We start from the raw sequence: 25,806 nt of genomic DNA on the forward strand, positions 1-25,806 counted from the left end.
TTCAGCATCTCTTTTGGCTGCGGTAAATTTGAGAGCGAGATAGATAGTTTTGACTGTTAATAAGTGGTACTTCGATACAAACCTACCCTAGGTAGCTGCCGTAGCGGCTGAAAGCAGTTTTGTGTATAGTATAGATGCGCAGGTCTTTTTTTACGCTCTGGAGATACATATATAGTCCACCTTGCTTACCAGCTAAAGTTGTTCCGGTATTCTATCTACGTCACTTATCCAGCACATTATCGCGTGAAAGTGAATAATATAAGCATTTCATTATAAATCTAAACCTATAAATCCCCTAAACTATTTAGTGATACAGGTGCCTAGTTGGTGATATTTTCAAAATGAGAAGTGTGAAAAATGCAGGTATGTCGTTGTATTACTGCCATACGTTCGGTTACATAAACGTTCTTCTGTCGAAAATCTTTTCTTTATACACTAGTAAAGGTAGGATGCTTGTAGAAATTGCTTCGTCTGTAATTAGGCACAAAGTATAGTGTCATATTCGTACATATATAACTCACAATATAGGTACAGCAAAGCTTTGTAACATACAGTGACTGCGCACCTTTCTGTAACTGAAAATTGAGATCAATATGAAATCGGTACCCTATCCATTACAATAGATATTACGAAACCTTCAGACTATTTCTTACGAAATAGTAGGTTATACTATGGATGGTTCGAAATAATTATGGATCAAGTCCAATTTTCAGAAAATTCGATTTTTTTTGTTTCGGTGGCTAGATAAAACAGATTTCTATATTGTGTGTTAACATCACAATCGTAGCTCTACAATTTTCCGCATAAATGGTTATACTTATATTGATAAGACATCAAATGACATGTAAATTTTGACAGATCCTTCAGCATTATAAAGAGGTATTTGCTAACATCAATAAAGCCTGAATATATTTTATGTTTCGACTATTTATTTTAATTGATCTATGCACTATCAAAATATGAATGGTAAGTATATACAGTGAAAACATTCCTGAATTTTATGAAAGTAGTTTTAACTTTGGGTCCAAATATCTCAGGATCCATTTTGATGGATTTGATCCATAATTATTTTGAACCACCCATATATGGTGCAAAAGCCACATGAAGCGCACGTATTGTTCAATTTACGCCATTAGAGACTAAAAGAAAACACATGCTGTTAATCTACTGCTTCATAGACCTCTCGCTAATTCTAAACCACGCCACTTCATATGAGCTTTCTCACTTAAACGTTACAGACAGTATATTGTGTAGTGGTTTAAGGTAGTACATGCAGATCCTGGGCGCTAGCTAATTTAGAAGCCTCCTATGAAATAAATTAATTGAATCAATTTTTAGTTTTTTTAGTAGGTTTTATTGCATTCCATTAATACGTAGTACGTATCTATTCTATTTCTTAATTGTTTGAAATGTATAACAGGTTTTGAAGCCCGAAGCACACGTGTGAAATATTTCCAATGTGCCAATCCGCCACTGGTATAAAGTTGTCCCATAATATTTTTTTACTTTGAACCTTCAAAATTAGAATAATAATTATACTTTTGTTTATATGTTTAGACTTATTGGTGAAACAATCACTAATAAGTATGTTATTGATAATTTTAATACCTGCAGAAATAAACGCGACATTATTTCATACATGAAAGCTAATTTCGAATTATATAATGTTTAATTATATCAAAAGACAATGGTTTATTTTTCTCCCACATTAATTATAATACCCATATTTTCAAAAAAAACTTAATTAATCAATTATGAAATATTATTTGGTTGTAGTGAATGAAATGATTGAAACTTAGTTATAGTTAAATGTGAAGAGAGACAACTATAAATAATATTGTTCTCATAGATATAATTCCGCAATGTGCTTGAAATTATGGAAGCCACTGAATATTTCAATGTTTGATTATAAAGATAATATCTCTAGCATATTATGCTAGAGATATTATCTTTATAATCAAACAGGTGTACTATTGTAAGCTCAGGTAATATCTAGCTGTTATATATTTCCGTAAAAGTATTCATTTAGTTGTCAAATAATATAATCGATCATTTAAATTTTTTAGAAATTACTTTCAAAATTTTATTAATTATCAATTTGAATCTAAGCAATGTCACCATGTACGCCAGCTATGGCCGGGTCCAACGGGTATGACTGGTCCACTTATGAACTTATCGGTCTCATATCTGGTAAACTTACAGAGAATGAACCTAAAAGACTACTCGTAAAAACCCTATTCGGAAAGCTTTTCGTGAGGCGGTCAAGAACCAAATCGACAAACAGACAAATCTGTATAAAATGAACAACATTCATAGTAAACTTTCTCATAATACTAACACAGCATTTGCCAAAAATACAATTGTAATAGAAATCAAGAATATAGTACAGTACAATGGTTATCAATCGCTGCCGTTTGTCAGTTGGCAGTTGACAGGAAGCAATCGAGTTCCGGAAACGCGGCAACGGATGCGACTGCCATGATATGCTGAGGTTGCCAGACTACAGCAAAGTTTTGCACACATTTTATTGTATTCATACTAGATGCATTTTCGACTGATTATTTTGTTTTTAAATTTTGCTAAGAAAGTGATTAGGAATTAATAATAATTGTACATATTGTTTATTATATCTGATCAATTTTCTCCTACAATGTAATACATTCTGAAACATATTATATGGACTCGTTGAGGTTTGCTATGTATTTAATACATACTGAAACATACACGGACTCGTTGAGGTTTACCAGGACACTCCTTCACATAAAAAATCTCAATATTAAAACGGACACATTAGCAAAACAGTTTAACGATATGAATGCAAATTTCCAATAATCAATTAATTGTATTACAATGTAGATGTAGTTATATTTTAACTGCATATCGCCTTGGTAAGATAATATGACAACAATCCTGTAAAAACGTGAATGCAGATTTGCAATAACGACGCTTTTTGAAATATATATATTTGCTCCTGAAAGTATTAGTGCTGGATAATACGCAGAGAACACAGAATTATTTAAATGTAGAAAACAACCTATTATTTAATACGTGTTTTAAGTTTATCACATATTTTTCCACACTCAACAACCGTAGCCTATTATACTACACCCGTAAGGTGGTCACATGTATACGTATTGCATTTCACCGTAGCACAGTTCGCCGTCAGCTTTCTTATCGGAAAGAGATGACCGTATAGTATAGCACCGTTCGTGGAGTGTTGCACACAATAATGTTCCAATTCTACTTAACCTAACCTAACAAATAATCCAGTATATCGGCTATTTTCAGAATTTGTTTGCCCCTGGCTTCCTGTAAGCCGACAAGAACCGTGTTATACAACCAAAGAGGTTAGACGGTCTTAAATATACGAGCATATATTTCCGACACAACATTCCACGATAAAGTGTCATACGGCGAACATCATTCGTACAAATTTCCGGATACGCAGTAGAGTATGATCCCATTAATGATATTATGTTCTCTGGGTCCGCATGATAAAAAATAAAATAAAAATCATAAATATCAATGTAGAATCAAATACTGTAACCAAAAATAATAATTATAAGTAGGTATCAGACAATATTAGTAAGTTTTTTTATTATGTACAAGTAGTTGTAGGGAATGTAGGGATATTGTATTTTATTGTATTTATATAAGGCATCACTTTAATATCTTGGAATATTTTTATATCTATACGAATGGTTTCAACTGTTGCGAGGCCGACAGTCTGACAGAAAATCACCGAAAATCAACAGAAAATCGCTGGCATTTACAGATTCTAAATGAGTAGTCACAGAAATTTAAAACGAAATACAGGCGGCCCTCGACTTTCGAACGTTCTACTTTCGCACGATTCGCTACTTCGTACATTTCTTAAAATTTAGATTTTTATTGATAATTCCAAAACTTTTCGCTTTCATGCAGTTGCTCCTCTCTCATCCGCCCCCTGTCACCTTATCAAATACGTAAAATGGTGGTATTCAACTATCTCATGACAAGTTTACAAAGAAAACACCTGATTACTAATACGCCTCGTTAAATTTATTATCCCATTTATAAATAAATATTTTTAAACTACACTTTTTGATGTTTTTTTATAGCCCTCTACTTTCGAACATTCAACATTCGAACAGATTTTTTCAGGGACTAATTACGTGCGAAAGCCGAGGCCCGCCTGTAATAGTATGTTAAACTAAATTGTCGTATTGTATTTACAACATTGTTATCGTCCTCAAAGCCATTTAATAATTGACAAAAAGATTCATTAATTTTCATGAGAAAAACATTAACGCTCCTTTCACATTATACCGTTTTGATCGTACGGTGACATTCTTTTAGTGGCGCGAATGGCCCTTTTCATATTACACGGCGACGGTTAAAAACCGAAACGGCGCCGTATAGCAGCTGTCCATTACCACTGTATTCACGGCACCCGGGCGGCCACCGATGACTCAGTGGTGTACTTGACCTAATGCACGCTTTCACATCAGACGGACCACAAACTGAGCTTGTGACGGAAAAAAACCGTGCATAAACCGTATAGTGTGAGAAGAGCGTGAACTTGTTGCCGATTCGGATTTTAACCGGTCGATTTTTTCCGTATAGTGTGAAATAAGGGTAAAAATGGGGTGAATAGGGTGAAAATGTACAATTTAATTTTGAACCGATCGACTACAAGTGCAAAATACATACCACTAATCCTCCCCTTAACAAAAGTATAAATTTGCGTATTGTGAGTTGTGACTTGTGATATTGGTAGTGTAGTATGAAGTGGCTTTCGGCAAGCGCAAGTTAAAACTGTAGCAAAATTTGTTTCTCATCGCGAATTTTAATTATAATGTCTCTCTTGTTATTGCAGAATTAACCCGCGGGAACCCTTCGAACCTGACATGCGCTGCAGCGGCGCTCCTCGGTAGACGAACAACCAAGTGGGAGTAAGGGAAACGAGGAAATAGCAAACGATAAAGCAGAAGACATTAGGGAAGAAGAATTAGAATCAATAGAATAAAGTGTCTCCGGAATGGCGCAGGACGGGGCGAAAACGACGAGGCTCGAGCTGAAATGCGATTCGGGAGAAGACATTGAATTAACGGGGGGACAGGTGGCGAAGTAAGTAATTCACATTTTTTATAACTTAATACTATAACAAGTATAACAAATTAAGGCGATTAAGTCTAGTTAGCAGTAGCCGACATAAATATTGCACATTAAACTTTGTTAGTCATACATATTTGTTTTTATTGAACTGAGATTGATACTTCGAATGCAATAAGTATGAGAAACTGTTGATTGCTGCATATTCAAAGAAATGGTAAGTACAGACCTACAAACTCATCTAAAGAATGGATGGGGGAGCCACTGTCGAAAACTACCCAATCAAAGCTCGCAACTGGACTGAATCTGACTTTCGGATGACGTTTTCCGAATGGCGTCCAAATGGTAGTTCGTAGTTCCATTTTTGACCGTTCTTTAGATAAGTTTGTAGGACTGTAATAATTTTAACGCAATATACAATCGAAAATCTTAAATTATTGCGAACAGTTTACCGCATTGTATTTTAAGATATTCAATAACTAGCGCTACCGGCATAATTCGCAATTCAGTGCCACAGCCTGAAAATTGTCGGTCTAGGTATTACAATAAAGAGTTGGTTGGTATTTTTCGATACGTATTGATTAATTAAAATACTTTTTAAGGTAATTTGTCAGTAAATTATATCAAATAGCATACTCCGTATTCCGTTAAACTACCCATTGACATTTTATTTGTATACATATATTATTTTTCTGTTTATAAATTTAAGATACTTCGGTTTAACACATGAAAGGTAAAATACATTATTACGAATTTCAAGGTAGATATTGTAATGTTAATCTAAATAAGTATTTATTAAAACTCTATTTTCTTTCAGACCAACAGCAGTCGACCAACCAGACCCAGAGCGAGGGTCATGGGGGAGCAAACTAGACTTCATCCTATCAGTAGTGGGCCTCGCGATTGGCCTCGGCAACGTATGGAGGTTTCCCTATCTCTGCTACAAGAACGGAGGTGGCGCTTTCCTCATCCCTTACTTCCTCACGTTATTCCTGGCTGGAATTCCCATGTTCTTCATGGAGCTGGCTATGGGTCAGATGCTCACCATTGGAGGGTTGGGCGTGTTTAAAATTGCTCCCATATTCAAGGGTAAGACAAAACTATTAGCATATTTTAAAAGAATCTCGTTGTCACCATGTGTTTCCCAAACTTTCGACATCTGTATACCCCTTCTATAATTTTCGTAACACCGAGTACCCCTCGTCAAAAAAAATATGCGTATAACTACTTTAATAACAATCAAAATATTTTTTTTCCTTTTTTAGTATGTACTAAAAAATGTTAACAAAATAATAATAATCGAAAAATAAAGTTCTTTCATAATAAAATATAAATAAAGGTTATATTATAAATAACATCCATTATAATCAGTGAGAAGAATGAAATTGTTTATGTTGAGGCAGATCATCATAATTTGGTTCCCTGGTTGTTAATTTTAATCTAAGATGCGGTTCCACTTCCAAAAGCCTGTAATTTTTATTTTTTACTTAATGTCTACAAATGCTGAAAAATCAACTTCACATAGATATGAAGTTGGAAAAGGCAAGATGTATTTCGGGACTTTCTCTGACAAAACTGGATACACATGTTGCATTTGCAACCAGAATGATGTTAAAGTACACTTCTTATAGTTATTTTTCAAGAAACCGTCTGAAGCTAATTCCAACAATTATTGCTCTTCTTCCACATGCGATAAACTTTCTAGCATGCATGTTGTATTGGTATCGTATTAATACTTGTTGAATCAGGCGCAGCCAAAGCTCGGTGCAGCGCGTACCCCCACCAAACTCTTTCCGTACCCCAGGGGGTACGCATACCACACTTTGGGAAACACTGTCCTACGTGAAATTATACATTCATATACTTGACGATATTTGCTAGTTCTGAATAATGTTCAGTCTGAATCCTGAAGCAAGAGCCCGAATAATAAACTCAATAAAACAAGTAATAATGTTTTGTCTTCTTCTTTCCATAGGTATTGGATATGCGGCAGCAGTGATGTCTTGTTGGATGAACGTGTACTACATTGTCATCCTCGCTTGGGCCATCTTCTATTTCTTCATGTCCTTGAGAGCCGGTAAACATCTTTAACGATATTGTATATTTTTTACATAATAGCATATTGGTTAATCAAACATTCTGTAAACCAAAATTCGTTGATTTGCATTTTAAACCAATTTCGTTATGACAATGTAGATATCATTTATGCGATATTAAACTAACGTTTATAAGAACGTTTATAAGTCGCTCGGGGTCTTGAACGGTAGAAATATTGCATGAATAAACGTAAATCTTAAACTTTGTTGTAAAATCTAATTAATTTCACGATTAATTATTCAAACGAAGAAGCTTTAATGAATTTATTATCAAAAATTCTACATCAGTGTTGATATTGTAGAATTATTACTTTATTATCTTTTATCAGATGTTCCATGGCGCAGTTGCGACAACTATTGGAACACAGCGACATGCGTCAATCCCTACGACAGGAAATCCCTTATGTGCTTCGACTCTATCAATGCCAATAGAACCCTCGAAAGAGTCTGCACTATCAACGCTAAGAATGTATCCACGGCCCTGCTGAGCGACCCCGTCAAGGAGTTCTGGGAGTGAGTCAATGGGAATCTTAAATTATAATACATAATCCTCTCTTATTGGAATTTTTCAGTCAGTTTTTCGTAGTCTCAGTTAAGGAATGAATAGAATCAAACAAAGTTTTACAGTAAATTCATAAATAACTCTTTAACCATTAATAAGTAATGAACGAGTGCATTTTTAGGCTTCATTATTCTCTATAATAGACTAAAATAATCTAAAATCGCCATTCAAATGTGGTTTTGTCTTCCTTATTATATAATATGTTTTCTTGGTCAACAGGCGCCGTGCCCTGATGATCTCTGACGGAATCGAGCATGTTGGCTCTCTTCGTTGGGAGCTGGCTGGAACTCTGTTGTTCGTCTGGATCCTCTGTTACTTCTGCATCTGGAAGGGTGTCAGGTGGACCGGAAAGGTTGTCTACTTCACAGCTTTGTTCCCCTACTTTTTGCTGACCATCTTACTCATCAGAGGTAAGTCATCATTAACCATGTCTAATTTAAATGGCTACCGTTAAATATTTAACCAAGATTTTATCGATAACACAGCCGAGTCTGTGAGACCCATTGTAATATGACTATTTAAAAACCATTCGCTGCGGACCAGTTAATTACCAAATTTAATTATCATGCTAGTGGTATCTAATGGCAACGCATCGGTTGCGTTGGACGCACGGGATGGGTTAAGAATACAATACCTACAAAAACATAATATTAATTAATTTATTCAGATTCTTTCTCTGTTTTCAAGTAGGTAACTATGTAATTTCCTTAATGTCCACCTAAAATTAATCTATTATGATTATCAACCGGCGAGATCTGCCATACAAGCAATCGTCTGAATATCCAGTAGTGAGGCCAGTGTGGAATAAAACAAAATTCGTAGAGGGTTTACTGATGGAAGAAAACTTGGTAATTATGCAATATATTATCTACGTACCTACTCACCCTATCTGCTATTTTCAGGTATCACACTTCCTGGTGCAATGGAAGGAATCAAGTTCTACGTGATGCCAAATCTGTCCAAACTTGGAGAATCAGAAGTGTGGATTGACGCTGTCACGCAAATCTTCTTCTCATACGGTTTAGGTCTCGGAACACTTGTGGCTCTTGGAAGTTATAACAAATTCAACAACAATGTATATAAGTGAGTCCTTTTGACATAACATCACAAACTTTTGATTATAAGATCAGTTTGATTGACTTCTTCAAACTAAATCTGTATTGCTGATGTGTGGTAACAGTAATAATATATTACGTCTTATATAATATAGATAATTTAATTATATTATTTACTAATCTTATCATGATTTTTTTTTCAGAGACGCGCTTATAGTCTGTACGGTAAATTCGAGTACAAGTATGTTTGCCGGATTTGTCATCTTCTCAGTGGTAGGATTCATGGCACACGAGCAGCAGAGGCCAGTGGCTGAAGTGGCTGCATCAGGTAACAATGATTGAAGAATTTTGTTCAGTCCTTTGTGCGGATTGTTCCATTGTTGATAGATGGTTAAAAGACCTCGTTGCTCCAGAATCCAAAGAACTTTCTCTAGGATGATGTTGTCGAAGAATACGTCTAAAGCTGTCATGTTATAATATCTAGTCTTCGTGTCCGGAAATGTGTACACATGGCCCGGGTTTAGTGGACGGCTGTGGCGGGTCGGGTCAAGTTAAGTCAGATAAACACACCACGAATTTTCTCTAATAATAAAAAAGTCACCTGCGACGTTATTTCACGAGTAGGATTTTATTTTATAATTATTTTTAGTGTATCTCCTGGCTAATAACAATGACTATTATTTATCCAATATGGCGAAGAGTCGCATGTTACTTGGATATCACAAAACGGGTCGAGATCAGTGTTTCTGCCGAGAGCTGACAATTCAAGTGGAAAAATACACTGAATACCCTTTATTTTATACGGAACCCTGGAGTTCCACGGAATACCATTTGGGGAAAACTACTGTAGGACATTACACTGCCATTAACCTTAGCGGTAGGTTGGGGGGACCTCCAAACATCGTGGCCTGGAGGCACAGTTCAGGATGTGGGGCCCATGTGTATACGTATGCACTGGCGAAGGGTGGAGGTAGGCTGTTAAGATCCGCCATAAACAGTGCACATTAAACTTTTTCAGACATACATATTTGTTTTCATTGAAATAAGACTACAATTTACAGATTCTGTTGGTTAGGTTAGGTTGGAAAAACCATGCCATAATAGAAAATAGTCAAAAAATACATGTCTATCTATAAAATATCTAAAATTATCCAATTAAATCATACATAACTTGGAATATTTTATAAATAGAATAATATTTTTTATTTATTATAGTTTGGTTAGGCAGGGCTTAATGAATTAAGAAAATTAACCAATAATATGTGTAATATGTATTTTTAATCCAACGAAAACAAATAACTATAAATGAAAGAGTGCGCATAATTTTGTCGTATTTCCCAAATTAGACCAAAACTATTATGGTTTCGTTTAGGCAGGGTTTAATTGATTTTGAAAAACTAACTAACACCATCTGTAAATTGTAGTCTTAGTTCAATAAAAACAAATACATATGACTAAAAAAGTTTAGTGTGCACTATTTATAGCGAATCTTAACAGCCTACCTCCACCCTTCGCCACTGAGTCGTATGCAGTTGGACGTATCATAGTTCAAAATGAGAGATTGTATCGGAAATAGATAACCGAATAGCATTACTTGTACTACACTTAAAATACGTAACCACCGGAATACAAGGGAAAGGCATTTATGAAGTTCTTATCGAATCTAATAAAATTGGAGCATTAGGTACCTACCTATCGTCTGGAATTTTCCATGAAAAAACTCATATTTTTTTTATCTATATGCTATACAGCCATCTCTTATAGCTCACGGTAAACAATGTTCATTTAAATTCTAATGGATTTAAATTCAAATTCTATCAAGTACCTTCGATCGATAGTATTAAAGAACATTTATATGATAATTACACACGGTTATGAAATTGATTTTTAACGTATTGGTGGAGCTCGTGAGTATTATTCATTCAAAATTAAAACTGTAGCCAGTAGGTAGGTACTACATAAAGGTAGATTCATAATTATTGGTAAAACCCAATATATTATTGTTTCCCTGTAACCGGACATCTTCAGTAAAGATTGATAACCACACTTCTGTAGGTATTTAGTTCTTCTTTAGAAAATTTCTCATGAGTCTACCAAGTTAAAACTCCAGTGGATTACATTCGATTTATTTGTCTTGCAGGTCCTGGTTTGGCGTTCTTGGCGTATCCATCTGCGGTGTTACAACTACCTGGTTCTGCATTGTGGTCATGTCTATTCTTCTTCATGCTGCTTCTTATAGGTCTCGATTCCCAGTTCTGTACCATGGAGGGCTTCGTGACGGCCATCATTGACGAGTGGCCAGGCCTTTTGAGGAAACGCAAGGAGATATTCATCGCCATTACCTGCGCGCTTTCTTACATCGTTGGACTTTCTTGTATATCGCAGGTGATTTTAAAAGGCTTATATTTTTTATTTATTACTATTATAATAATCCCTCTGAGCGCTACGGTGTTTATAAAGATTGCAACGAAGTTCGATCAATTAAAATTGGGAAAATTTACTGGCAATATTATCATGTGCATATGAACAAGAGTTTGGTCAAGAAATCCAATAGAGTGCGAGAGAAGAAACAGGTAAACGCTGACTAGATGAATTTTCAACTCGATGCGGAGTGTCTGGGACTCACGATTGTACTCGGTCAAAACCAAATGCTGCCTATTGCTGCCTATTACTGCCTGCTGCATTCTGACGGTACTGCTTTACGGTAGCGAACCATGGCACCTTACGAAGGCTCAGAGCAGCCGTATACTGAGCTTCGAAAACAGATGTTTGCGACGGATACTGGGTATGCGGTGGTATGATTTTAGGAGCAACGAGGAGATAAGGGAACGCACCAAGCAGCCTCTCATTACACTAAGAGTGAAGAAGCGACGTTGGACCTGGCTCGGCCACGTGGTGCGGATACCAGAAGAGAACCTCAACCTGGCTTGCCTAGTCTTCAAGCCGACCGGATTCCGGCGTCCTGGAAGGCCGCTAAATACCATCTATAGAGTGTATACAGCGGAGCTACGGATATGCTGGTTTGACCTGGAATGAAGCAAAAAGACTGGCGAGGGACAGGGATTTTTGGAGGCGCCGCGTGGTATGCTCCGACTAAGGGGCGGACAGGGAAGAAGAAGAAGATGAAACTATCGATGACCGCCGTATTCTTGGGGGAAGATGTAGAGAATTTGATTTGATTAAACTAAACTTATTGATGTAGTCTCATAGTTAGTTCAAGGTGATCATCTAGCTGGCTATACACAGTTGACACTTCCTTGATTGAATTAGAATTAACGTAGATATCGTTTAATATATATAATTATACTATCTTCTTTGCCTTGTTCATAAAATATTCTAAAATCTTTCAGGGTGGAATGTACGTGTTCCAAATCCTCGACTCTTACGCCGTGTCCGGTTTCTGTCTGCTCTTCCTCATCTTCTTCGAATGCGTCTCCGTGTCCTGGGCGTTCGGAGTTGGCCGCTTCTACGATGGCATCAAGGAGATGATTGGCTACTACCCAATGGGCTGGTGGAAGTTTTGCTGGGTCTTTACAACGCCTTGCATATGTATTGTAAGTTAATCTTCTAATCTATAAAAATCTTTAAGATTCAAATTATCAACAAATTGTCTCAAATTTCCGACTTTGTATTTTTCCGCCGTGGCTTAGTGATTAGTCGATTGAGCATTCGCATTTACATTAAAATATAGATATGTATCTATTACTGAGCTCTTTATGAGTATGAGGCTTAATTTCGTATTAATTCTGAAGCAAGCCTCAGCACTCATCACGTTTTAATCGACTTAATTAAATTACATCAACCTAATAAGTAATAATGCTATACGCTTTTATGTTCTATTAAAAATTGATCATTTAAATAGTGTCAATCTCTCCGACTCGAATTTTAATATTAGAACTCTGCTATCTCAAGTTGCGCCCACTGTTGCCGGATGCCACACAGGTAGGTGCCTCGCTTGGTTCTTAGTGCTACGGTATGTGATTATTAGTCACCTAGTGAGTCTCCCGGAGAACAAACGTGTTTGTTAATTTTATTGTATTGCAAGATGGAGGAAGTTTTAATAGGAGCAGTTTATAATAAAGCCTTTATAGTTTTAAAAAAAAAAACACTACTTAATATAGAATATCTGAAATGCGTATCATTCTTTTGTAATGTCTCTTAATTTGCCCAACAATAAGTCAAATGTTTCCTGGTTCATTCTCAAAAACTAAAAGAACTCTTCATCGTATTTCCGAAATTCTTTGTAGAGAAGTTGAAACTCTCCAAGAGTACTTCGAGATGAATTGACATTATGCACCCAACAAGTTCGAATTTGAGACTTTCGAAATTTTAGACTTAAATTCTCTGTGAGAAGTAGCTTTCTGGTTAGTTTTGAGAGTGACATCGTTGTTGACTTGAGCGCTCACAAATGTCAACTGAATTTGTACCTAAGCACGTAGCGTGCAATTTGGCAGTAGTGTTTTTAGTAGACAAGCATAGGACCTAGCTTAGCACTAAGCTAAGCACTTCGGTGTGGCCGAAGCCGTAATGATTAGAACGCCGCTTGATCGATGGGTTTGGATGACTAACAACCAATCCTACACGCTTCGTAGATCTGTGTTCCAACGTAGAACTGAAACAGTTGTGTACTTACCCATGTTAATTATTTCCTAATAATACGTGTCTTTTCCGCGCAGGGTGTATTCTTCTTCAACCTGGTGCAGTTCACTCCCGTCAAGTATTTGGACTACTCATATCCGTGGTGGTCACACGCCTTCGGTTGGATGTCTGCGCTTTCCTCCATGCTGTGTATCCCTGGATACATGATTTACCTTTGGTACATCACCCCTGGCACAAGGGAAGAGGTAAGAAATTATCATAACTGTAACCGTTTAGGAAGCGAATGTCGTTGAACATTTATTTCCAGTTAATATTTCCTCTAGAACCAGATTTTGATTGTTCGTGATATTCTCCGCACCCTTCTCCCTCTATCCATTCACTGAATACCAGTGGCGAAGGGTGGAGGTAGGCTGTTAAGATACACCATAAATAGCGCACACTAAACTTTGCCAGACATACGTATTTGTTTTCATTGAAATAAGACTACAATTTACAGATGATGTTCTTTAGTTTTTTTTTTTAAATTCAATTGAACCCTGCGAAACCCAGCCATAGGAGATAATAGTCGAAAAACACTCATCTATTTATAAAATATCTAAAATTATGCAATTAAATCATACATCCCTTTGGATATTTTATAGATAGAATAATATTTTTTATCATTATAGTTTGGTTTAGGTAAGGCTTAATGAATTTTAAAAAAAGAACCGACAATATGGGTAATATGTATTCTTAATCCGACGAAAACAAATTAGTATGAATGAAAAAGTGTGCACAATTTTGTTGTATCGCCCAAAATATACTAAAATTACATATTGTGGTTTGGTTTAGGCTGGGTTTAATTGATTTTTAAAAACTAACCGAAACCATCTGTAAATTATTGTAGTCTTAGTTCAATAAAGACAAATACGTATCAGTGGCGAAGGGTGGAGGTAGGCTGTTAAGATTCGCTATAAATAGTGCACACTAAACTTTTTTAGTCATATTTATTTGATTTTATTGAACTAAGACTACAATTTACAGAGGTGTTAGTTAGTTTTTAAAAATCAATTAAACCCAGCCTAAACGAAACCATAATAGTTTTGGTCTAATTTGGGCAATACGACAAAATTGTGCACACTTTTTCATTCATAGTTATTTGTTTTCATTGGATTAAAAATACATATTAATTCATTAAGCCCTGCCTAAACCAAACTATAATAAATAAAAAATATTATTCTATTTATAAAATATTCAAAGTTATGTATGATTTAATTGCATAATTTTAGATATTTTATAGATAGACATGTATTTTTTGACTATTATCTATTATGGCTTGGTTTCTCAGGGTTTAATTGAATTTTAAAAACTAACTAACACTATCTGTAAATTGTAGTCTTATTGCAATGAAAACAAATATGTATGTCTGAAAAAGTTTAATGTGCACTGTTTATGGCGGATCTTAACAGCCTACCTCCACCCTTCGCCACTGATACGTATGACTAACAAAGTTTAATGTGCACTATTTATGGCGGATTTTAAGAGCCTACCCCCACCCTTCGCTACTGCTGAATACCTACCTGCTACCTTGCTGAATACCTCTAATTATAAAGTTGTATGTCTTTCCAGGTTGACAAAAAATACACAAAATATCACACATCTACAGTTTTGATCTAAATTGAGTTAACTAGTTAGATAAGTGTATTCATGTGTCAGCATTCAGTTTCAGCAAACTTTTTCATTTCACGGCGCACTTGGTGTAGGTATAAAGATTTTTTCACGGCACCCTAAAAATACCAATAAATGGGGTAGATCGAGCTTGCTGGATTTGAAGACTACAATTTCTCAAAATTTGAATCAAATTAGACAGAGCTACCATATATGTTCCCATTTCACATTACTTTTGATTCTTTACGCAATGTCTACGATATGGTAAACATAGTATCATAGGATGAAGTTTTTTTATCACCTGAAATAAGCAGCCATTCGATAGCTACGAATCATAAATGCATTGAATTTAGATCGGAGTAACAAACAGCATCGTACAAAGACGCCTTTACTCCAAGTATACGCATTACGTAGGAAGTAGGCCGTTCCGGAATTTATCAATAAGTCCACTCGATCACACTACGGAGAAATACACATATCCCCTCTCCGACCTTGCGCACGCCGGCGTTATATTAGGGGGCGCGAGCCTTGCCAATATGTTCACAATAATTATTAATTTGCTGCGTTTGAAATTTAAAAAAAAATGTTTTGATTTCAGAAATTCCGAAAGATCGTACGCATCGAGGAAGACATCCCCGCTTTGCGGTTGAAGATGCAGGCGTCAGCGGCGGCAAAGAAGAGTGCAGTTTAAACATGTTTGCACTCATCCATTATTCTTCATAAAATTACGCACAATACTTCCTACAACTTACTAGAGGCTGTCGTCAACACCTATGGCCCCCACGTGGTAAGAATGTAGCTAATTATTTATCGATTGAAATGTTTACAATGTGGAGCTTCGCAAACCCCAGACGGACCGCAAGAAACCACAATAACGCGGTCAGGTGTACGTACCGCAGCAGGCCACCCATATTCGATCGCAGGTTGCCGCATTTTTGTGTTCTAGCGGACGTGTAGGCCGATTTTTCCAGTTGCGAAGTGGGTATGATGACAACTGTATCTACAATCACATGAATGTTCTCACAAGAATTTGTACTAACCGAAAGATGAAGAATTAATACTTATTTTTTCTCATTTATTTTTAAAATTCTTAAAAAAAGCTTAGTGAGCTTGAGCACATCACTGATCTTCATAGTAAAATATTTATTAAAAAGTAGATTGATAATAACTATGAATTAATTTAAAAGACAGATTAGTCTGAAAAGTTAGTTAAATATTTAAAATTGATTATAATGCATATATCGTCTATGTTCTGGCAGAACACACTAACTGGAGAATACCGTAAAAAGGATGACTTTAAAATAAAGACTTTATTTATTAAGAAGGTTTCCAGACGGTTAAATTTGAAATAAGGAACATTTTGGTAAGTACTAACACAATATGTCATTTTTTCGAAGTAGTGTCTTCTGCCAGAACAGTGACGAATGTATGCGTAAAGAAGAAAAAAGAAGTCGAATTGACACTGCTAAACATGTAAATTTCTAAATTCCCATACAAAATCATTGTCAAAACTCTATCTTCTTTTGGCTCTCCTGTTTAATATAATTTAGACTTTTCTCCATTTTTCTTTCGCACACTGATTTGTTTTCTTTATAAACAATTAATTTAATATAATACATATATTTCAATAGGTAGTAAATATTCACTAAGATTTTTTTTTCAGTTATCCGCATTGCGAAATGATTCAAGATGGAATCAACTACATTTCAACAAAATGGATGCCACAATAATTTAAAAAAACATATTATAATATCAGTGTTGTGTGCAACACAGCTTTCGCTGGTATTGTTAATTTCTTATTCATTGCCTACGTATCGTTTTAGTTAAGTATTAGAATGGTAAGTTAATTATTATATTTCTGCTAATATGAACGTAATCTAGCCATTTTTTTGATGTATTTTATTTACATCTATATTAAATTTTAGCGAGTCAATAATGACAAAAAACTTTACTTTAACAGAATCATCAAATTACAATAAAATAGTCATAATTCAAATCATTCCTTTATCTTAGTAACTCTCAGAGAAAAAATATATTTATATTTTTAGTTACTGCCATCTAGATTTATATTTATTAGAATTTTATTATCTCAAAAGTTAACAAATAAAGTGAAGTTTGGTTTCCAAGCAAAAACGGATTAAAAAACAGTTTACTATTGTGTGGATTTATGAAATTCTAAATGTTATTATAATTAATAATTAATAATCGGTGTCCTTAGTCAATATTAATGTAGAATGTCTAATTGAATTTGTATGGTGTCTGTTTATCTCAATATATCTATATTATTATTATATGGCCATTGAAATAGAGTTATTAAAAAATAGCTCAATAATTACAGATGTATCTGAATTGTTTAACAATTCTTGAATTGATTTTAAGATTACAAAATGGGTATCATCAGACATTTCAAACATGTTTGCAATGACATTTATATACAGTGCTAAATTTAATAAGACATTTACAGATTATCATATTTTTTCTCATAGTCGTTAGTTATTTATATAGATGTTTATTTAAAAAAATATATTAAGTGTTGAAGAACATTTTGAATTGAAAATATCAAAATATAGCGAAAGAAAAACTGACTGTATGATGAAAATATCGAGAGCTTCTAATGTGAGACTAATTATTGAACTGAAAACAAAATTTAGATACAACATGCACACACAATTTGGGATCAAAAACAAATTTAGACACAATTAAATTGTAAATTTTAAATTTTAGCGAAATTTTATCTATAGGTAAAACATATTTTAATGTCTTTACAAAAAAAATGGAGTGTTCAAAACGCAAACGAGTCAATTACATTCCACTTATAGAAAAAAAAACAGTAATTAAATTAAATGTAAAACATAGACTACATTCTATTTATAATCAATCATAGACAATTAATTTGTAGCGGTTTAAAAATACGCATTTGGTTCAATGTTTTAAATAGTTTTTATTTTGTATTGTTAGTATTAATTAATATTATGAGTTATTTACTTACAATTTTACTCATTACGCATACATATAGACCGGTGTAATACAATTTTGGAAAAATATCACATCTTTTATATTTAAATAGAATTATATCTATGAGAAACAATTTAAAACAATATAGTTTTCCCCAAAATATTATAACCTTAAATTTAAAACAGTTTACGAAACTATGTTGTATCTTACATTACAAATAAATATTTATATGAAGTACTTTGCACAGAAAATTTTCTACACAAAAAAAACTGACAAATACTTGCAATTTATTGTAAAAACTAATATTTTTGGTACATTTAAATTACAAATCTTTAAACATGTATTGGATGAACATGGACTGTTTTCTGATAAACTTCAAGTGGGCATTTTGATGAGTGCCATCTGTCACTAAATTTCGTACTATATCTGTCCATAATAATCAAACAGAAATTAAAACGACATATCACATTATTTTACAACACTGTTTTGAGATTAAAATTTACACATCCGTATGTAGTAATATGTATAACAGCCAAATAATTGTGATTATTATTATATACCTACCTTAAATGTATTCTGAAATGCTCATTTTCTTGATGTACGCTGCTTCGACTATATAAATGTCTTCCATTTTAATTTAGTAGATATTCGTTGTGTAAGTCATTATCTATATAGATAGGAATGATGAATGTTATAGTATTAGGTGATACAATATTTAATAATATGAAAGCGTAAATGTATTAAATTGTGCTTCCAACTAGTAATTACTATTGATGTTTGTGAGTGCATATCAAAATATAGGTTTAGACGTCTATATATACAATGATGTATGAAATCAAAAAAAAATATATAAAACATTTATAATATTATCATTCCAAGTTGTGTACTCTCGTATATATGTATAGAACAAGTTAATGGTACTTTATAAATGTTTATTCGTGTTTGTGTACATTTATTAGAATTAATTCTAAGCCTATTCTGCTTAAACGATAAATTCTTCATCAATAAAATCTTCTAAATGTAAAATTATGTATCCACAAGGTAAAACAGTCTCCTGTAACAAAATAAACATATTCTCACAGACAATTAATAAATTTGAATGATAACGCTAAATTCAATCTGTAAGCAAAAAATAGAATGTCTAAGTATTTAATTATTCATTACTGTATTTGATAAACGACAAAAAATTATCTCGGCGTAAATAGAAAACAAATGATAGCATTGTCTCAAAGAGTTATCTACTTTCGTCTTCCAATGCATATTGCAGTAAAAGATATTATAGTTAATTTAATAATTAGTTATTTTTTAAGCATAATGATTATTACTATTATCGTACAAATGCATTTTAATTATGTCAATTTAGCTGTTAATTTTATTTGTATATAGTTTAATTGAATATTTACAGTCATATTATCCAAAATATATAATTTATAGGAGTCGCTTTCGTCACACACTTCATGTTGATTTTTTAAAAACTATTTTTTCAAGCGATTGAACTACCTATTAACAATAAAATCTTATTTTTATTGTTCATCCAATACAAGTTTCCCTGAAAACTGGCAAAGCGGTAATAATTTTTATATTTTACTTCCAAAGGTAGTACAACAAAAATTTTAATAAGTACGTAAAATTACCATTTATCCCACAAATTGAATAGTTGATAATATGGCCTATTTTGAAATTTAATAAACGCTTGGCCTACTACTAGCACAAAGTATTCATAACTTAATTTCTGAAAGCTTATTATTCATATGCTCAAAGCTTACAAACTTCAAAAGAATTACTTATCGTCTTCCATTATCTTAGGCAAACTTTTTATATTATTAGAAGTGATTTAGAATCGACTTTATTTAACTTAACGCTAGCTAAAATTAGATTTTTTATCTTATGATTATTTATCATTGAGGGGAAAGCTTTATTTTATTATTATAATTAAAATATAACCATAGACATTTTCAAGGGAGGACAAACCTTCCACATCAATGATTAATAATTTCCATTCACACAGATCATAGACAAACATTTTGAGGTGATGCAAAATATACAATGCTAGTCTATTGATTTTTTTTGTGTGAATCCGGAGCACGTAATTCATACAACATTCTGTAATAGACATTTTTTTCATTATTGTAGTATCTATTTTGAAGTTATTGTAACTGTTAATTGAAATATATTATTCTATCGTGATAAAATGTGAGTTTTCATTTCACTAACCTGTTTTCGTCCAAGAATCTACTAACCCAGTGGTCGGCAAACTGCGGCTCGCGAGCCACATGTGGCTCTTTGGCCTCTTGAGTGCGGCTCTGCCACAAATGCTCTCTGCCCTATTTGACATGGCTACAAAGAAGAAGCAAAGAAAAACAAAAGACGAAAACCATTAATTTTAAGTTAAGGACAGAGACTTTCCCGTTTATTCAAAACTTACATGGCCTACCGACCTGTATTATTTGTGGGGAAAAATTGGCGCATAACAATAAGTCAAATTTGGAGAGACACTACAACTAAATATGCCCTGTCACGTCATTTAGCAGTAAATGTCCTGTCGGCGATGCAAGGAAGAAAGCGGTTGAGGAACTTTAGAAGAGTCAAGAAAAATCAAGTTCTATATTTAATTACTGAATACAATCTTCCAATAATTTTATTATTGCAAGTTTTGTGGTTAGTAAAGGGATTTCTAAGAGAGGAAATTGAGAAATCGTTTTATTGATGAGAACTTGGAAACGTGCTTAAAATTAAAAACAACAATATGCACACTTGACTTCCCAAACTTTCCAAGGAGATGCAAGGCCCAATATTCACATTGAGTGTTTGTCAGTCATTGTCATGATTTAATTTTATGAATACCATAACTTACAATTTAATTTCTATCAATAAATAAGATCATTATTACGTATGATATCAAGTTTTATTAAGTTGATATACAGTGTAGGTACCTACATACTATATAATTTAAGTTTAATAAATTTGGCTCTCAAAAGAAATCTCAAACGTTGTACTGTTGATATTTGGCTCTGTTGACTAATGAGTTTGCCGACCACTGTACTAACCTACAATATAATACTAGTTGCCAGAACTACTACCGATGGGAGCAAAGGTAGTATGGTGAGATTTACTTTTTGATAATGAAAAATAAAATCAGTAAGTATAGTAGAAATTTTAAATATTGGTTTAAATATAAGGGCAGTATGTAATATGATAACTTTTTAACCCCTTTTAGCTTGATACACTTTTTGTCACCATCCAATTTTGTGATCCTTTCCAAATAATATGATTTCTCCAACCCTTCAAAATAGGCGTTTGTTTCATTGATAACCTCATTGTTAGTGCCAAATCTTTTTCCGCCGAGCCATTCCAGAAATAGGAAATAGTCGCAGGGGGCTAAATCTGGAGAATATGGTGAATGAGGAAGCAATTTATAGTTCAATTCATGCAGTTTTCCCACGGAAATAACACGTGTGTGTGGGGAAGAGAACTCTTTTCCTCACTCAAGTTTGTGACAATATACCTATTTATTTCATTACTATTATCACCATCACCCTGGATCAATCCACTGCTTGATGATGTCCTCTCTAAGCTAATTCTATTCCTCTAGTAATATAGTAATTACGGTAAATACGTTGTCTTGACTTTCATAATGAGTTATGTAGAAAAATAATGTGCACTATTCTGCTCAGGCTTTTTAACTATATTTGAAAATACCGAAACATGTTCAATGTTACATGTCAGACTGTTTGAAACTGGACCTGCTGAGATAATTTATACTTTTATTTTTATTCTTTTATTATATTGGCTGTAGAAAAGAAAAAGGGCGTAACCCTCAGTTTTTTCAAAATAGGTTTTATTGCAGAATAACGTTGTACACGACTAAATACACATTGTGTCTAAAGGATGCAAGCTGCAAATGGAAATTTATTATCTAAATTTAGCTGGCAATTTAAAAAAAAAAAAAAAAAAAGCGGAAGTGACGTGGGAAAAACTACTTCACATTTTTGTTGGTTTTTTTTAATTAACTCAATAATTAATATCAGAGTAAGGATATAAAAACCAAATTATTAATTATCATAAACTTCAAGGTTAAGTATGTCTATTTTGTATTATAACTTTGACCAAAAGCCATAACAAAAACATTTTTGAGCCTCCTGTAAAATTCGATTTATGTGGATTATGCCCTTTTTCCTTTCTACAGTCGAATATATTGAAGCCAATACCAGTTTCTAATCATTGAGAAATGTGTGAATGAAGAAATAATAAATTAAATAAAAAAAAAAAACAAATAAAACTGGAAGCCATATTTAATTTCATCCATTTCCAGGTTTACAAAAGTATAATAATTTCAATCATATGGGGTACAAAATAACAATTATCATACATACAAATAATAATATTCGCCAATTCTGGCATCACTTAATTAAAATACGCTTACAAAATAACAACACATTATTTTAATTTTCGCTTTTAAAAATACTCTATTCTAATAATCTCATCATTTAGTAAAAATCTAATGCTTAAAAACATCCTAATATTATATTCCTTTTCACATATTATTGTCATGATTCCATTGAACACACCATACATATAATATATAATATGTATAAACAAAGGCAAAATCATATGGGCCTCTATAAGCCTTTTTTACTAGGCATAGTTGAAAGCAATTCACTCACAAGTCATTGGGCCATACAGATCCAAATATATAATCATCTGAACTAGATCTAAACATACATCATGTGAATTCAATCAAAACACGGGTTTCGACTCCGTGGCCTACTAATTGAGAGCAGGCATTCTCCCTAATAATCAGGTATTAACCGTACAATATTTTTAAGAATTTACCGTAACAGTCAATAAACAGTTTAAATAAAACAAACAGGTTTGTAGGTATTATACTATTAATTTCATGGATTTTATTCAAACATATTTAAAAATTTCATAGATAGATAGATTACGTCTCAATTTTACAATATTAACAAAGTCTAAAAATATATTATCATATAATATATTATGGGTTGGAGAAGAAAAAATATATTACGCATTACAGTAAAACCTCGTTAGTAAGAATACTGATAATTCGAAATTTGCCGTAATTCGAAATTTTCTCGAAAAAAAAGTCCCTTGAACATTATTTTCATATAAAACCATACCTTTATTTCGAATTTATTCATTTGAAATGATTTCAGAGTCCTGGCATATAAAATTATTCAATAAATCATAATAAAGTCAGTCATCAATCAAACCAGTCATTGAAAATTGTGACACTTTTCTTAAAACATCAAAAATTACTTATTTTATGAAGGTAATAAAAGTAATCCTGACATTTTATGACCAATTGTCACACACAGCAGTATGTCATCAGAGGCACAACTGCACTCCACTCAAAGGAAAAACAATAACTCAGATGTTTCAGGGCTGTAGGTATTTAATTGTTTATTGGATTTTCACATAGTTTTACTAGAGAACCAATGCCAAACAATTTTGTTGACAAATTGGAAAAATAAAAAATATTTGTCTATAATTCTAGCTACTTGGTAACTTCAATTTATGGATTAATGACACATGGTATATGCAAAGATTTTAATTTGAAAGAATTTGTATCGGAAATTTGGTAGGCACATCTATGATCAGAAACAAAATTAATGAAAATCAAAAAAAAAAAATCTAAATTTTAATATTTTCCCCCCATACATTTATACATTTCATATTTCGTAATTCTAATTTTTTTTCGATTTTCAGTCTCATGGAATTCGTATTAACGAGGTTTTACTGTATATTGTTTTTTTAAATATGTAGAGTTAACGAGAATATACATATTAATTCATTTTTAAAACAATATTGCTGACAATTAACAAAAAGGTATTTATTAAAAGGATGTACAATGTTTATTATTATAATGGCCTTCATCGAATATTGTATATATTTGTGAATCTATTTGGCACAGGGCATTAAAATAATATGTATTTTAATTGATTGGAAAAATATGAAAAATTCCTATATGAAAGTGTTTAAAACTATTGTATGATAAAAATATGTTTTTATATATATTTACTATAACGTAAAGAAAATTATAATCTCTTTGTTTACAAGATCACTTGTATTTAATATTATAATAATAATTATATCGTCTATATTGTAATCTGAGTGTAAAACAGTAGTAAGTGTAAATTTTGCATTTAATACTGATTTATTATTTTTGTTCCAGATAATTTTATTAAAGCTCTACGTTAAGTGGTTTCAACATTTATTATATGAATTGTGAGTGTAAAACCATAGTATTGTGATAAATTCAGAATAAAAACTTTTGCAGATACTACATTTTTATACTCAGCGTACGGATTATTTATTATCTTTAAAATAAATTTACAATATTTGTTTTACATTATAAATGAGGACTGTTTTATGTAATGGTTTGCAAAATCTCAATAAAAGTCATCTTTAAGTGATTTAATAACTTATTTCTAATAATCTCAATGGCGATGTTAACATACCAGTTCAAATTAATCATGATTTATCAATGTTGCCATAGAATGGAAGAATAATAATTGAGGGACTGAGAATACAAGTTAGGTACATAAAAGTGAAAATTGAGTAAAGAGCAGGTAACACAATCACGTAGGTGAAACAGGATCTAACTACTTTATATGGAAAGTTATAAAAGCATAATATTTCTAGCATTGGATTAGATTCCATGTATGAAATGTTATTATTTTTATGATAAAGTATATAATTTAAATATAATGAAAATTGAAAAATGTAAAACTGTTTCTTCTGGAAGACATTTATTACTGTCCAATTTGATATAAGTAGGTAAATAATTTAAAAAATTTATTTAACAGAGAGAGTCTATTTATGAATACAGTCGCAATTACGGTGTGAAAACCGAAATAGCTATTGTCAAAACTTTCAACGGTTTGTAGTATTAAAAGGTCAATATACAATATCGAAGTTGCTGAGCTAAAAGTTATTCTGTGACAAAGTTACAATTATTTTTTGACATGATAGATATGTAGTGAAAAATATTCTTATGATACGATCAATAACGTATTTTTTTCAAACTGCTCGCTGTCCTGTCATGTGGCAGATAATTGTCAATAAATTCCCTTTTTCCACAGCAATGTCGATATATATAAATTTGTGACGAACTTATTCAACGAATAAAACCTTGTTTAAATTTCAATCGATCCATAACAGGATACCACAAGTAACCGCAGTTATCCACATTCTGCTTAGGGATTGCAATACCGAATGAAAATACCAATACCGGTATTCGGAAAATATTTGGATAGAAATCAGAAGTGGGTAGTTACCAATAAATATAATAGATATATGTAAAAATATCTTTAAAATATTTATGTTTTATAGCATATTGTGTCTTTGCTGGTCACCAAGGACGATGAAGAGCCACGGAAGTGAACCAGACATTGCGTAACCTGACAAAAAAAATACAATCCTGTTATGCCTTTCATGCTAATTAATACATATTGTTTCCACTGTCAATACTAACTATATCGGTATTGTCTGTTTTTTAAAATCAGTATTTCGGTATCGAAAAATACTGGGATCCCGTTTTTGAAATATTGGTATCACAATCGCTAATTCTGATGCATTTTAGGTAAATTTTTAGTGTTTATGTGGTTTGATTCTATTCTAGGCATTATAAGCATAGTAAAGTATATAATTTCATAAATTATTCAATATGGTATGCTGCAACGACTCTAGTAACACTCATCCTTCATGGTATTGCAAGACAAATACGTTGCGATTATCCGTTGAATTACACAAATTACCACAATGAAGGGATGCG

The 25,806-nt window shown here is 32.9% G+C and overlaps 1 protein-coding gene across 6 annotated transcripts in view; it reads left to right on the plus strand.

The window, feature by feature from the left end:
* Gat (sodium- and chloride-dependent GABA transporter) overlaps positions 1-20,189 on the plus strand; it is a 40,557-nt gene extending 20,368 nt beyond the window's left edge. For all 6 annotated transcript variants that reach the window (XM_085953697.1, XM_085953701.1, XM_085953696.1 and 3 more), the window contains exons 3-14: positions 4,859-5,109; positions 5,912-6,183; positions 7,070-7,171; positions 7,520-7,703; positions 7,972-8,162; positions 8,655-8,835; positions 9,011-9,135; positions 10,948-11,192; positions 12,158-12,361; positions 13,484-13,651; positions 15,652-15,840; positions 16,717-20,189. In XM_085953697.1, the coding sequence (XP_085809823.1) occupies positions 5,021-5,109; positions 5,912-6,183; positions 7,070-7,171; positions 7,520-7,703; positions 7,972-8,162; positions 8,655-8,835; positions 9,011-9,135; positions 10,948-11,192; positions 12,158-12,361; positions 13,484-13,651; positions 15,652-15,744 (1,854 nt within the window). In that variant the 5' untranslated portion in view covers positions 4,859-5,020 and the 3' untranslated portion in view covers positions 15,745-15,840; positions 16,717-20,189. The remainder of the gene's footprint in view (positions 1-4,858; positions 5,110-5,911; positions 6,184-7,069; positions 7,172-7,519; positions 7,704-7,971; positions 8,163-8,654; positions 8,836-9,010; positions 9,136-10,947; positions 11,193-12,157; positions 12,362-13,483; positions 13,652-15,651; positions 15,841-16,716) is intronic.
* Positions 20,190-25,806: the final 5,617 nt, after the last annotated feature.

This window comes from Rhyacophila brunnea, unplaced genomic scaffold (assembly GCF_057557595.1).
Source record: "Rhyacophila brunnea isolate RB1 unplaced genomic scaffold, BYU_Rbru_1.0 scaffold_4, whole genome shotgun sequence".
NCBI classification, from domain to species: Eukaryota; Metazoa; Arthropoda; class Insecta; order Trichoptera; family Rhyacophilidae; genus Rhyacophila; species Rhyacophila brunnea.